Genomic DNA, 14,255 nt, shown 5'->3' with positions numbered 1-14,255 from the left:
CTCTGTCCACGCCAGCAGCATCCATGCTGCGTCTGACATCAACCCTCCCTCCTCTGGCACTGTTGCATGGACTTCAGTTTGCTGTTTGGTCAGTTAATGTTCTCCCCGGATGGTAACCTTTCTCACACCACCACCCCTCTCACTTTGTCTCTGTCATTGCACACAGAAAAATACTTTCTGTGATCACTTCCCACCCCTTAAGTGAAGGCTGTGCTCAGCAACTTGATTTCAAAGAGTACAGCATAGAAAGGGGGAAATAAAAAAGTAACTTTTCAATGGAGAACTTAGCAAACACCACCTGAGATCAAGGTCGACATCAGCAGTGACAGGTCATGTCGACAGCAAGTGCCCTTGACGTGATGGGGCACTTTATCTCTGGGGTCTTCCTCCCCAAACCCGTAATCCCAGTCTAACCATGAGAAATAACAAGCAAATCTCAACTGAGGGATATTCTATCTGACCAGTGCTCCTCAAAACAAGGTCATAAAAAACAAAATCTGGGAAACTGCCACAGCCAAGAGGAGCCTAAGAAAACATGATGACTGAATGTGATGTGGTGTCCTAGATGGGGTCTTGGAGCAGAAAAAGGACATTAGGTGAAAACTGGTGAAATCCAAATAAAGTATAGAGTTTAGTTAATAATAGTGTATTGATGTTGGTATCTTAGTTGTGTGAAGGATACCCTAGAAACGTAAGATGCTAGCAATATGGGAAATTGGGTGAGGGGCATATGGGGACTCCCTATACTATCTTCCTAACTTTTCTGTAAAACTGTTCTAAAATAAAAAGGTTATTTTAATTTTTAAAAAAACATTTAACATAATAGAAGATTCCATAGATGTTTTTGGTCCTCTCCATCAAAATATTCTGGTTCCATTTTTATCAGCTGATTTATTTAATTTTAATAACTGTTTATCTCTAGACATATTTGGGACACTTCATAAAAGCAATTCTGATTGAAAGTAATTTATTTTTTCTTATTCGGTGATTGTATGTTCCTCTAGTCTCCAATCAGTGTGCACAACATTTTTATCTGGCTTGTTTAAGGTTGGCTTATGGGAACTACTGTTCCTCTTCTTTCCCTGCAACTTGACAGTGAAAGACAGTGTTCGGGAGTTCCTTGGTAGCCTAGTGGTTAGGATTCTGGTTTTCAGTGCTGTGGTTCAGGTTCAATCCCTGGTTGGGGTACTGAGATCCCACAAGCTGCACAACGTGGCCAAAAAAACACAAAAAAACCAAAACCGTATACAGAAAGAGAGTGAGAGAAAGGAAGGAAGGAAGGAAGAAAGAAGGAAAGGGAGAGAGGAAAGGAAGGAAGGAAGGAAGCGTTCATGGTTGAGGTTCTCTGCTGTAGTCAGATGCCAAAGCACTCATTCATGCCTCGGCAAGTCACCATGAGCAGAATGGCCACTGTGGGATAATAGAAAAGAAGATGCCATTTGAGATTAATGTGAGCGCCTGGGAATTGGGCTAATGTCTATCAGCAACGGTGGAGGAAAAAAAGAGCTAAAACCTTCAAGTGCCTTCTTAGGATGCATTCTTCCATATGGTCGAAGGATAAAATATACATTTTAATTTTCCTTAAAATGTTCAAATTGGGTCTTCCCTGATGGTCCAGTGGTTAAGAATCTGCCTTCCAATGCAGGTGACACAGGTTCCATCCCTTGTCAGGGAACTGAGATCCCACATGCCATGGGGCAACTAAGCCCACGTGCCACAACTACTGAACCCAAGCACTCTGGAGCCTGCACACCACAACTAGAGAAAAGCCCATGTGCTGCAATGAAAAGACCCCACAGGACTTCCCTGGTGGTGCAGTGGTTAAGAATCCGCCTGCCAATGCAGGGGACATGGGTTCGAGCCCTGGTCCAGGAAGATCCCACGTGCCCCAGAGCAACTAAGTCCATGCACCACAACTACTGAGCCTGCGGGCCCTCATGCCCCAACTACTGAGCCCACACACTGCAACTACTGAAGCCCACGCGCCTAGAGCCTGTGCTCCACAACGAGAAGCTACCTCAATGAGAAGCCCACGTGCCACAATGAAAAGTAGACCCTGCTCACTGCACCTAGAGAAAGCCTGTGCACAGCAACAAAGACCCAACGCAGCCAAAAAAAAAAAAAAAAAAAAAGACCCCACATGCTGCAATGAAAGATCCTGCGTGCCGCAACTAAGACCGGACGCAGCCAAATAAATAGATAAATATTTTTTTAAATGTTCAAATTGTAGAACATATTTAACAAAGTGTGCTATATAGGTTAGATATTTAGTGAAGTTTCTGTTATTTTATTATTTGTTATATTGTAAAACATAAAAAGTGGCATTTAATTATTAAAAAGCTTCCTTCATATTCTTCTGAAGATAATCAATTTAAACTTAGCATTTCTGCTTTCTCAGGACAAGTAAGAAACTTATTTATCCCTCTTTCCATTGGTAAAGGAACTTTCATTAAAACTGATGTTTTATGTGCTGTGGGAGGGAAATGATTTCAGGAATCATGCCAGATGACCCTGACACCACGCTGTGCTTACCAAGAGCTTCTAGCTGGGCACGTTAGTTACAGTCTGGTCTGATCCTGATTTGACATGCTATTGGATAGAGAACACATTCTGTTTTATACAGCTATAGACGCTGACATTACTCAAAGTGAGTAAATTTTATAGATGTTCTTTTATTAGTTTGAGAAAAGTCCCTTCTTTTCCTAGTTGAGTTGTTTTAATATGAATGAGTGTTGGATTTTGTCGAATGCTTTTAATATTCTGTTGTGGTGATGATGTGCTTTTTGTCCTTTATTCTACTAATCTGATGTATTATATTAATTATTTTTGGATTTTAAACCAACCTTGTATTTCTGAGATAAATCCCACTTGGTCATGGTGCATAACCCTTTTTACATGTTGCTAGATTCAGTTTGCTAATATTTATTGAGGATCTTTGTGTCTATTTATGGAGGATGTTCTATTTGGTGCCTGGCTTTAGCATCAGGATAACACCTCATAGAATGAGTTGGCAATCTCCTCACTCTGCCATTCTGGAAGTACCTTTTATTGCTGAATTTTTTGAGAGTTCTTTATATGTTTTGAATCCAACACGATTTGCAAAAAAAAGTTTGATGGAGTCCAGTGTTTCACTGTTTTCTTTTATGGACCATGCTGATGGTGTGTATCTTCATCTAACCCAAGATTACAAAGATTTTCTCTTAAGTTTCCTTCTAAAAGCTTTAGAGTTTTACATTTTACCTTTATGATCCATAAATTATAGAATCAGCTTCTTGATAGCTATGAAAAATCCTACTAGTATTTTGATTGGGACTGTATTAAATTTTAGATCAATTTGGGAGTCATTGGCATATTAAGGTTGAATATTCTAATCCATGAACATGGTATACCTTTCCATTTATTTAGGGCTTTTAAAATTTCTTTCATCAGAATTCTGTAGTTTTCAACATACAGATTTATACCTAAATACTTTGGGGTGCTATTATAAATGGCACTGTTCATTTAATTTCAATGTCCAATTATTCATTGGTACTATGTAGACATAGAATCGATTTTTGTATATTGACTTTGTGTTGATACTTTGGTCAACTCATTTATTAGTTCTGGAAAGCTTTTTTGTAGTTTCCATGGGTTCTACGTATGAAATCACATCTTTAGTGAATAAGGGTCATTCTACCTCTTCCTTTCTACTGTATGCTTTTCATTATTTTTTCCTTCCTTATTGTGCTGGCTAGGACCTCCTATATTATGTTGAATAGAAGTGTTGGAAGTGGACATCCTTGCCTGCTCCTGATTTTGAGGAGAATAGACTGAGTTTTCCACCATCAGGATGATGTTAGCTTTAGGTTTTGTCACAGGCTCTGCTTATCATGTTAAAGGAGTCCCTTCTGTTCCCAGTTTGCTGAGAGTAGTATTTGTCATGAATGGATATTTAATTTTGTCAGATGCTTTTTCTGCATCTATCAAGATGATCATGTGACTTTTCTTCTCTAATCTATTAATATGCTGAATGACATTGATAGATTTTCAAATGTTGAACCAGCCAAGGCTGGGGTTTGGGGGATTAACCCCACTTCGTCATGACGGATTGTCCTATTGTTGGATTTGATTTGCTAATATTTTGTTTAGGATCTTTGGTGTGTATATTCATGAAGGATATGGGTCTGTAGTTTTCCTTTCTTGAAATGTCATGTCTGGTTTTGTTATTAGGATATTATTGACCTCATAAAATGAGTTAGGAAGTATTTCATCCTCTTTTTTTTTCTGGTAGGGATCGTGTAGAACTGGTACAATCAGCAAGCACTAAGACCAAGGCTGGTGCCAAGTGCCAAGAGCAATAGCCTTGGTTAGAGTGGAGAGACCCAAATACTCATCTTAAAATACCTTTTTAAAGGAAAGTACAGTGTACAGATTTCACAGAAATCTACACTAGCATATTATGTAGGAATTTTAAAGGTAACTAAATTCATAATTCAGGCTGCTGATGAAAGAATTACTGTATATAATTATGATAAGGGTCACACAGGCTAAAGTCAAAAAGAATTGTTCTCATATTTGCTGATAATACCTAGTGGTATACCCACCAAAATTGTGTTTCAGTATTAGTTGTATTAAGTATCAATACACTTATGCATAGTACATTGGCATTAGTTATTTTGTTAATGTTTAATAAAATGTGACACATTTTAAATACCGTTAAATAGTACAGATTAATTTAAGAGAAGATATTTCAACTAAAGCAATTTCCCTCTTATTATTCACAGAATATCCAAGGCATCTCCAAGCACCCAATTCAAATAACTAAACCTCAAAATTTTCAAGGTAACACATTTCTTTCTACTTTGCAGAAGTCTTGGGTAGCATTTTCTAAAAACCTAGAGATGTTGTAATTGTTTTTCTGTGTAACTAACTGCTTTTCTTTCCTGAAGTTCTCCTCTGTATTTGCATGACCAGGATTTAAATATACATTGAAAAATAAAACACAGCTAAAGTGATATGGTACCTCCCCTTTAGCACTTTATAAGTTAAAATACATGATAATTATACAAGGGAAGTAGCTCCCCTCCTACTATCTCTCCCCCACCAACTTCCCAACAAAGAAAAAACAAACAGACATACAACAGAACTGGCTTTTATTAAAGTATGAAAATTACTGGAAATGTTTATGAAAGCATAGTAACACTCTTCTTTCTCTTAAGCTATTCCACTGTACTGCTGATGGTTACATTTCTAAAAAAGAAAAAGGTCAAATCTGAGCAAGGTAGGGCTCCGTGGCCCATTCCCAGTAAACTCCTGCCCCCTTTGCTTTGGGAACTGCTGCTTCCGGAAGGTCAGGGCCAAACAATGAAGCGCGATGAGCAGTCCTTTGTAAAGTACACATAATCGTGCGTGAACACAACGCATGGGAGGTGAGCAGCAACGTCACCTCCTCCAGCCCCGTAAAATACACTCAGTGGGGAAATCTTAGAACTTGTGCTTCCACAAAGGAGATCTCAGCGGTGAGGCCAGAGGGTCTCTAGGTGGCTCTTACTGCAATGTTTGACCTTTTCTTCATTAAGAATTCTACACAGAACAGGAGATTTTAACAGCAGAAAATCTAGTTTACTTTCAGTAGTCTTATGATGTTTTAAAATTACATTAAAATATTAAGAAAAATCAGAAATCTAGACTCTTCTGACTTTAGAATGATGTTAAAATAACTTTGTATGAGGAATAGCTATGAATCAGCTCATGACCAAATTCACCAAGTGCTCTTGAAATAATGATTCAGGTAAAGACGAACTCCTTACCATCTCCCCGAGGACCATGTTTGTTTCATCCGAAGGCCACACCTTCCTAGCAGCAGGTATGTGTGGGCCATGGTAGAGACACCATGTCACTGGATCCCATGTTATGCGTTTCATACAGTTCAAATATTTAGAAGTTGAATAATCCAAAGGTGCTTACAGAACTCATTCTTTAAAATAAGTCCTGGCAAATATTTATATGAAGCAAAGATTTCTTATGCACAGTAAGTGAGAGCAGCTCTGCTTCCTGGGTCCCTTCACTTTACCATGACTAAATCCCAAATTCCTCTGTCTGATCCCGCTCAGTCTGCCCCGCTTTCTCCTCTCTGTCCCCATCACCCGTGGCGCTTTGCCTTGCTCGTTTGCTGCAGTCCTGCTGGTCCCTCTGCTGTCCCCCAACAACCAGCCAGCTCCACCTCGGGCCCTGCATGGAACCCCCTCCCCAGATGTGGTCCTGCTCCCTCCTCCACCTCATACCTCTGCTGGAAGGTCACTTTCTTGATGACACTTTACTGCAGCTCCCTACACACACTGACTCCAGAAGCTCCTTCTCTTGATCCATCTTTTCCATTTCATTTCTCACCTTCTAACACGCTGAATAATTCAAATTGCCTCCCTCCCCTCAAGTATAAGTTCTACGCAGGAAGGGATTGTTGCCTGTTTTGTTCACTAGCATATCCCAAACACACAGCCTGGCACACAGCAGGCCTTTTAAAATTCTGATGTTCCAATGAACTGATGAATGAATACAGCCCACCCTGGAGGCATGGCCAGTCTCGCAGAAGAGGTCTTGGGACTTTTAGACCCAGGGATGGCCAATAGACCCTAGGCCTAAGGACCCTGGCATATAAGAGGTGGGCACATTGACCTTGATTCCTCAGTGGGGAGGGAAGATTGAGGGTCCCCTGGGGGTGGGTAGCAACAATGAGGGACATTGTTCCTAGATTCTGAATTAATGCAGAGCTCTATCTAACAGACTTTTCACAGATTGAATTGCGCATTCTTGCACACTTATCTGGGGATCCAGAACTTTTGAAGTTATTCCAGGAATCTGAAAGAGATGATGTATTTTCCACCCTGACTTCAGAGTGGTAAGATATATGAGCTCATAATAGTATCAGATCCGCAGGAATGCTGACACGATTTTAAAAGCCTGAAGCTGTTCCAAACCTATTTTCATAAGAAAGAAATTATACTTTTCTCTAGTAGTTAATCTCTTTGAAAAGAAGAGTAGGTAACGAGGATGCCAAGAGTTTCCTAATTATGAAAGAAATGGTAATTCTTCACCACTAGAAAGGAAGTCCATTGCGAAAGAATATAATAGAAATATGAAAAAATCAAAAGTGAAAGTCACGCACGCCCTCCATATGAGTGTCACTCAGGGAAGACAAAGCCCAGTGCCTGAAGGCAACCTGAGTGGCAATCCTATCTTCAGCCCCACTGAAGCCCTCGTTTACTGTTTGGGTACAAAACAAGTCTACACTTAATGCTATTCTTTCTCACTGCCGGCTCATCCTTGCTTTTTTGAATAAACTTTCATTTTGCCTACTTAGGCTTTTCTTCTTTCTATTTGAAGCCTGGAACTCCTCCTATCTAAGGCCATGAATGCCTTTCTTCAGGGTGCAGTTGGTCCCGAGGTCCAAAGCCAGCAAGAGCAGGCTCAGACCCTGCCTGCCCCCTCCCTGCCCACCCCCCAGCTCAGCAACTCTCAACTTGGGTTGACGCGGTGCCACCAGGTCCCGGTGCTTTCGCCCCGCCCGCCGCTCCCAGGGAGCAGCTCCCAGCTGCTCCCACGGCTCCTCCCTTCTCTTTGGTGCGCACCGTTTATTCTTCTTAAAACTGAGATATAATTCACAGACCATAAAATTCAGCCTTTCAAAGTGTACAATTCAGTGGGTTTTAGTACATTCACAAGGTTTTGCAACCATCATCACTGTCTAATTCCAGAACATTTCCATTACCCTAAAGAGAAACCCCACACCTAGTAGCTATCATTCCCCAGCCTTCCCTCCCGCCCAGAAACTACTAATCTATTTTGTCTCTATACATTTGTCTATTCTGGACATTTCACATTAATGGGATCATACAGCATATGGCCTTTTGTGACTGTCTTCTTTCACTGAACATAATGTTTTCAAGGTTCATCCATGCTGTAGCATGTATCAGTACTTCATTCCTTTTCATGGCCAAATAATATTCCATTATATGGAATAATGTATTCTGTATATTTCAGTATAAACAAAAAATAATATTCCATTTATTTATCCATTCATCAGTTAATGGATATTTGGGTTGTTTCCACCTTTTGGCTGTTATGAATAATACTGCTGTGAACATTCATGTACAAGTCTTTGTGTGGAAATATGGTTTCATTTCTCTTGGGTAGATACCTAGGAGAAGATTTTCTGGGTCATATGGTAATTCTATGTTTAACTTTTTAAAATTGTGGTAAAATAACATAATATAAAATTTACCATCTTAACCATTTTAAAATGTACAATTCATGTCACAATAGTGGCAACTATATTTAATTTTTTGAGGAATTGTTGAAACAGTTTCCAGAATAACTACACCATTTTACACCCCACAAGCAGTGTATGGGTTTCCAATTTCTCCACCTTCTTGCCAATACTTTTTATCCTCTGTCTTTTTGATTCTAGCCACCCCAGTGGGTGTGAAGTTGTAGCTTTGTTGTTTGATTTGCACTTCCCTGATGACTGCCAATGTTGAGCATCTCTTCTTATTCTCTATCTTTGCCTCTTTCCCTCCTCTACACCTTTACACAAGTGCACCTGGGTGTTTTGCTCACCCCAGCTTTCTCTGCATACTTCCTCCCAGAAGATGGTCTCTTTTCTGTTTCAGTTCCTGTCCAGTTAGGATATAAGATAACATAGAATTTTTAAGGCATGTGATAGATTTAATAATACCCCTGCCCTCTCTCCCGAGGTGTGGAAAGTCTTAGAAGATTGTTTCTACCTAGGCAGGAAGAGTATTTTACTTATTTGTTTCACATTTGAGCTTTGTTGCCATCTTAGTGCTTTGGTGGAAGGGTGCTATGGATATTCTCCTTGACAGTGTGAAAGAATCTATCTGTGATTCAAGGTGAGTGCTTGTGCGTAGATCACTAAGCGTGTTTTTTGTTCAATGGGCCCAAAGCTAGTCTGGCTGTTGCTGACCAAGTGTTACAGAAAAATATTTTTGTCAAAGTATCAGGCAAAGGATGCAACTAAAGCAGTGCCAAGAGGGAAGTGTACAGCACTGGTGCTTACATCAGAAATGAGGAAAGATCTCAGATAAATCATCAAACTTTCTGTCTCAAGAAACCTGAAAAAGATGATTAAGAAGGAAGAAGGAAGGAAATAGTAAAGATAAGAGCAGAAACCTATGAAATTGAAAAGAGAAAGCAGTAGCAAAAATCAATGAAACAAAAGTTGATTCTTCAAAAAAATCAATAAAATTAATAAACTCTAGCAAGACTGAAAAAAATAAAAATAGAGAAGACACAAAGCACCAATATCAGGAATAGAACAGAGGATATTAGTACAGATTCTGCAGACATCAAAAGGATAATTAGGGAACACTATGAACAACTTTATGCTAAAAAATTCAACAATTTAGAAGAAATGGATCAATTTCTTGAAAACCACAAACTATCAAAACCCAACTATGATGAAATAGATAACCTGAATAGTCCTATAAACATTAAAGAAATTGAATTTTTAGTTTAAAATCTCCTGAGAAGGAAATTTGCAGGGCCAGATGCCTTCCATGGAGTATTTTACCAAACATTTAAAGAATTAACACCAGTTGTATACAACCTCTTCCAGAAAATAGAAGAGGAAGGAACACTTCCCAATCATACAGTGAAGCCAGTATTACCCTGATACCAAAACCAGACAAAGACTGAAAACAAAATAAAACAAAACACAATCCCATGCAGACCAATATCACTCCCAAATTTAGATGTAAAAACCCTCAGCAAAATATTAGCAAACCAAATCCAACAACATCTTAAAATGTTGTACGGGTATAATTATACACCATGTCCAAGTAGGATTTATTCCAGGTACGCAAGGCTGGTTTAACACTCAAAAATCAGTGTAGTCCACCATGTAGTCAAGCTAAAGAATAAAAATAATATGATTTTATCAATTGACCTAGACAAAGCATTTGACAAAATCCAATGCCCATTCATGATAAAAATTCTCAGGAATTTAGAAATAAAGGGGAGCAACCCCAACTTGATAAAGAACATCTACAAAAAACCTACAGCTAACAGCATATTTAATGGTAAAAGGCTAAATGCTTTCCCCCTAAGATCAGTAACAACTTACTAATATTGATTATTGAAGTTCTGGCCACTAAATAAGACAAGGAAGAGAAATAAATGGTATATAAATTGGAAAGGAAGAAATAGCACTGTCTCTATTTATGGATGATATGATTGTCTATATAGAAAGTCTCAAAGTATGTATAAGAAAAAAACATTTTTTAACTCCTAGAACTAATAAGTGAGTTTAGCAAGGTTGCAAGACACAGTATCAATACACAAAAGCGAATTGCATTTCTATAAACTAACAACAAACGCAGAAATCGAAATAAAAAATGCAATACCATTTACATTCACTCCAAAGATAATGGAATACTTAAGTATTCAGTTAACAAAATATGTATAGGATCTGTGTGTCTAAAACTACAAAATGCTGATGAAAGAAATCAAAGAAGATCTGATAGTGACATACTGTGTTCGTGGAATGGAGGACACAACATAGTAAAATGTCACTTCTCCCTAAATTGATCCATAAGTTTAATGCAGTTCCTATTAAAACCCAAGCAAATTTTGTAGACATAGACCACCTCATTCTAAAATTTAAATGAAAAGGCACAGGCCCTAGAATACCTAAAACAATCTTGACAAAGAAGAAAGTGGGAGGAATCACACCTGATATTAAGACTTAGTACACAGCAATTGGGAACTTCACTGGTGGTGCAGTGGTTAAGACTTCGCCTTCCAATGCAGGGGGTGCAGGTTTGATCCCTGGTTGGGGAGCTAAGATCTTACATGGCTCAGGGCCAAAAATCCAAAACATAAAGCAGAAGCAATATTGTAACAAATTCAATAAAGATTTTAAAAATGGTCCACATCAAGAAAATCTTTAGAAAAAAATACAGAGTAATCAAGAGACTGTGGTGTTGGCAGAGGAACAGACACATAGACCAATGGAACAGAAAAGAGAACCAGAAATAGATCCACACAAACACGCACAACTGATTGTTGGGAAAGGTATAAAGTCCCAGGCAGAAAATAATTCTCTTCAGATCCATGTTAAGCTGATCACTCACAAAGCCAGCTTGGGAAGTTCATTTCTGCATTGGATATTGTATATGTCTTTCCCGCATTTTTTTTATCTTGTGGTGGTTTTGAGGAGAACTTCAAAAATAAGAAGCTTCTAGTATTTGCATGGTGGTCACTTCTAATTTCCTATCAGCAGTAGTAATCCAACACTTGTGACTTATACTATAATTAGTTGCTTTGGAAATGATTTTTATGTTCCAAACAGAGGACTAGAATAGCACATGGTGAAACAGCAGCAAATGCACTCTTAAAAATGTTTGTTTCATGTAAATGCCTTATTGTTTGAAACACAAAAAGCACAAAGGCAATTCGATGTACTCTGAAATATTTAGTAACATTTTCAAAGAATAACAATTTTCTTAAAAAAAACCTTCAAGAATATGTAGATCATGTATAAAAATGGAGACTTGGAAGAGGTCTTGGAGATCATCTGTAAAGCTATGATGTGACTGATGAAAGTCTGACCCAGAGAGTGGGGCCCTGCCCACGGGTGCATGTCTGAGCCGGGTCAGAGCTGCCTCCTCCAGCTCCAGTGTTTTCACCTGAGCTCGGAAGACAACCATTCTGCACGGAGGTGACTTCCTTCACAGTAATCACCACACATGTGCCTGATTAGGTGGTTTCCTAAAAGTTCTACAAGGCAAATAAAAAAGCATTTCTTATCAGTTGTACGTTCAACTCAACATTTTCAGACTGAAACTTAAAAAATAATTTTTCACTGCAGAATATATTAGTTTTTCTTCTGCTTAAGGCTTTTCTTGAGTGCTTTTCTGAGATATTCTCTCGTAAGGCAGGTGTGGTAGATAGTCTTGTGGGCCTCTCTCCTTCTCTGGGGGAAGATGGTGCTTCCCTACCTGTTAGATGTCAGACTTGGGCGTGTGACTTGTTTTGGCTAATAAAACGTAAGCAAAAGTGACAAGGGTCATGCCTAAGCTGGGGCTTTAAGCAACTGCACACGGTTCCTCTTGATCTCTTTTGTCTCTATTTTGACAAAATTGACAGAGGCTTCTCCATCATCCTGCATTATAAATGGTGGACCAGACTGTGATGGAAAGGTGGTGAAGAAGAGAAATAAAGTATTCTTGCTGTAGGCAGTAAGGTTTCAGAGTGATTTATTATGGCAGTATAACTTGACCTATCATAGCATCTACAGGACTGGGTGCCAGGACTAAGAGGCTGCTGTAATGAATCCTAAAACATGTGGCACTGGCTTTGGGGCCAGGTGGCAGGCAGTGAGATACTTATTGGAGGCTGGAGGATGGCACTTGGTAAATGGTATAACATTTGGCAAAACTGTCACCTGTGATAACTTGTGAAGCAGATAATACCCTAATGAGCTGAGGTTTGGGGCAGAGTGGGCCAGCAGAATGCTAGAACATGCTTTGGTTGCTGTTGTCTGCATGTCACAAGGTACCATAAGAAACAAACTCAGAGAAGAACTGGCCAGTGTACAGGTCGGAATGAAAAGAAATAAGAAGATTCCAGAAAATTGGAGTTTTACATATGTGAATATAGAAATGATTCTCATCTCCAACCAGTAAAAGATGAATCTGGAGATACACCAGAAATACAGCTACACGTGGAACAACTCTTACAGAACACCTACTGTATGCTGGCAGAAGACCTCAGACCTCCCAAAAGGCAAGAAACTCCCCACGTACCTGGGTAGGGCAAAGCGGAGAGATTCCCACACAGAGGATCAGTGCCAACCGGCACTCACCAGCCCGAGAGGCTTGTCTGCTCTCCCGCCGGGGCGGGCGGTGCTGGGAGCTGAGGCTCGGGCTTCAGTCGGAGTGCAGGGAGAGGACTGGGGTTGGCGGCATGAACACAGCCTGAAGGGGCTAATGTGCCACAGCTAGCCGGGAGGGAGTCCAGGAAAAAGTTTGGACCTGCCGAAGAGGCAAGAGACTTTTTCTTCCCTCTTTGTTTCCTGGTGCGCGAGGATAGGGGATTAAGAGTGCTGCTTGGAGGAGATCCAGAGACAGGTGCGAGCCGCGGCTGAAAGTGCGGACCCCAGAGATGGGCGTGGGACGCTGGGGATGCTGCCGCCGCCGCGAGGCCTGTGTGCAAGCGCAGGTCACTGTCCACGCCCCCATTCCGGGGAGCCTGTGCAGCCTGTCACTGCCGGGGTCCCAGGATCCAGGGACGGCTTCCCTGGGAGAACGCACGGCGCACCTCGGGCTGGTGCAACGTCACGCCGGCCTCTGCTGCTGCAGGCTCCACCTGCACTCCGTGCCCCTCCCTGCCCCCCAGCCTGAGTGAGCCAGAGTCCCCGAAGCAGCTGCTCCTTTAACCCTGTCCTGTCTGAGCGAAGAACAGACGCCATCCGGCAACCTACATGGAGAGGTGGGGCCAAATCCAAAGCTGAGACCCGGGAGCTGTGAGAACAAAGAAGAGAAAGGGAAATCTCTTCCAGCAGCCTCAGAAGCAGCGGATTAAAGCTCCACAATCAACTTGATGTACCCTGCATCTGTGGAATACATGAATAGACAACGAATCATCCCAAATTGAGGAGCCAGGAGTCAGTGCTGTACCTCTGAGGTGGGAGAGCCAACTTCAGGACACTGGTCACAAGAGACCTCCCAGCTCCACATAATATCAAACGGCGAAAATCTTCCAGAGATCTCCATCTCAACACCAGCACCCAGCTTCACTCAACGACCAGCAAGCTACAGTGCTGGACACCCTATGCCAAACAACTAGCAAGACAGGAACACAATGCCACCCATTAGCAGAGAGGCTGCCTAAAACCATAAAAAGTCCACAGACACCCCAAAACACACCAACAGACGTGGACCTGCCCACCAGAAAGACAAGATCCAGCCTCATCCACCAGAACACAGGCACTAGTCCCCTCCATCAGGAAGCCTACACAACCCACTGAACCAACCTTAGCCACTGGGGACAGACACCAAAAACAATGGGAACTATGAACCTGCAGCCTGCAAAAAGGAGACCCCAGACACAGTAAGAAAAGCAAAATGAGAAGACAGAAAAACACACAGCAGGAGAAGGAGCAAGATAAAAACCCACCAGACCTAACAAATGAAGAGGAAATAGGCAGTCTACCTGAAAAAGAATTCAGAATAATGATAGTAAAGATGATTCAAGAT

The 14,255-nt window shown here is 40.8% G+C and overlaps 1 protein-coding gene across 1 annotated transcript in view; it reads left to right on the top strand.

Moving 5' to 3' along the window:
- Positions 1–14,255, top strand: part of POLN (DNA polymerase nu) — a gene marked incomplete at both ends in the record, with an annotated part of 171,109 nt that overhangs the window by 89,812 nt on the left and 67,042 nt on the right. The window contains 3 exons of the mRNA XM_079702093.1: positions 4,764–4,821; positions 5,771–5,845; positions 6,763–6,877. Of these exons, the coding sequence (XP_079558219.1) occupies positions 4,764–4,821; positions 5,771–5,845; positions 6,763–6,877 (248 nt within the window). The remainder of the gene's footprint in view (positions 1–4,763; positions 4,822–5,770; positions 5,846–6,762; positions 6,878–14,255) is intronic.

The sequence above is a fragment of the Hyperoodon ampullatus genome (assembly GCF_949752795.1).
Source record: "Hyperoodon ampullatus genome assembly, chromosome: 1".
In the NCBI taxonomy this organism is placed as follows: domain Eukaryota; kingdom Metazoa; phylum Chordata; class Mammalia; order Artiodactyla; family Ziphiidae; genus Hyperoodon; species Hyperoodon ampullatus.
The sequence above is the reverse complement of the archived record's forward strand: the minus strand, read 5'-3'. Positions and strand labels throughout refer to the sequence as shown.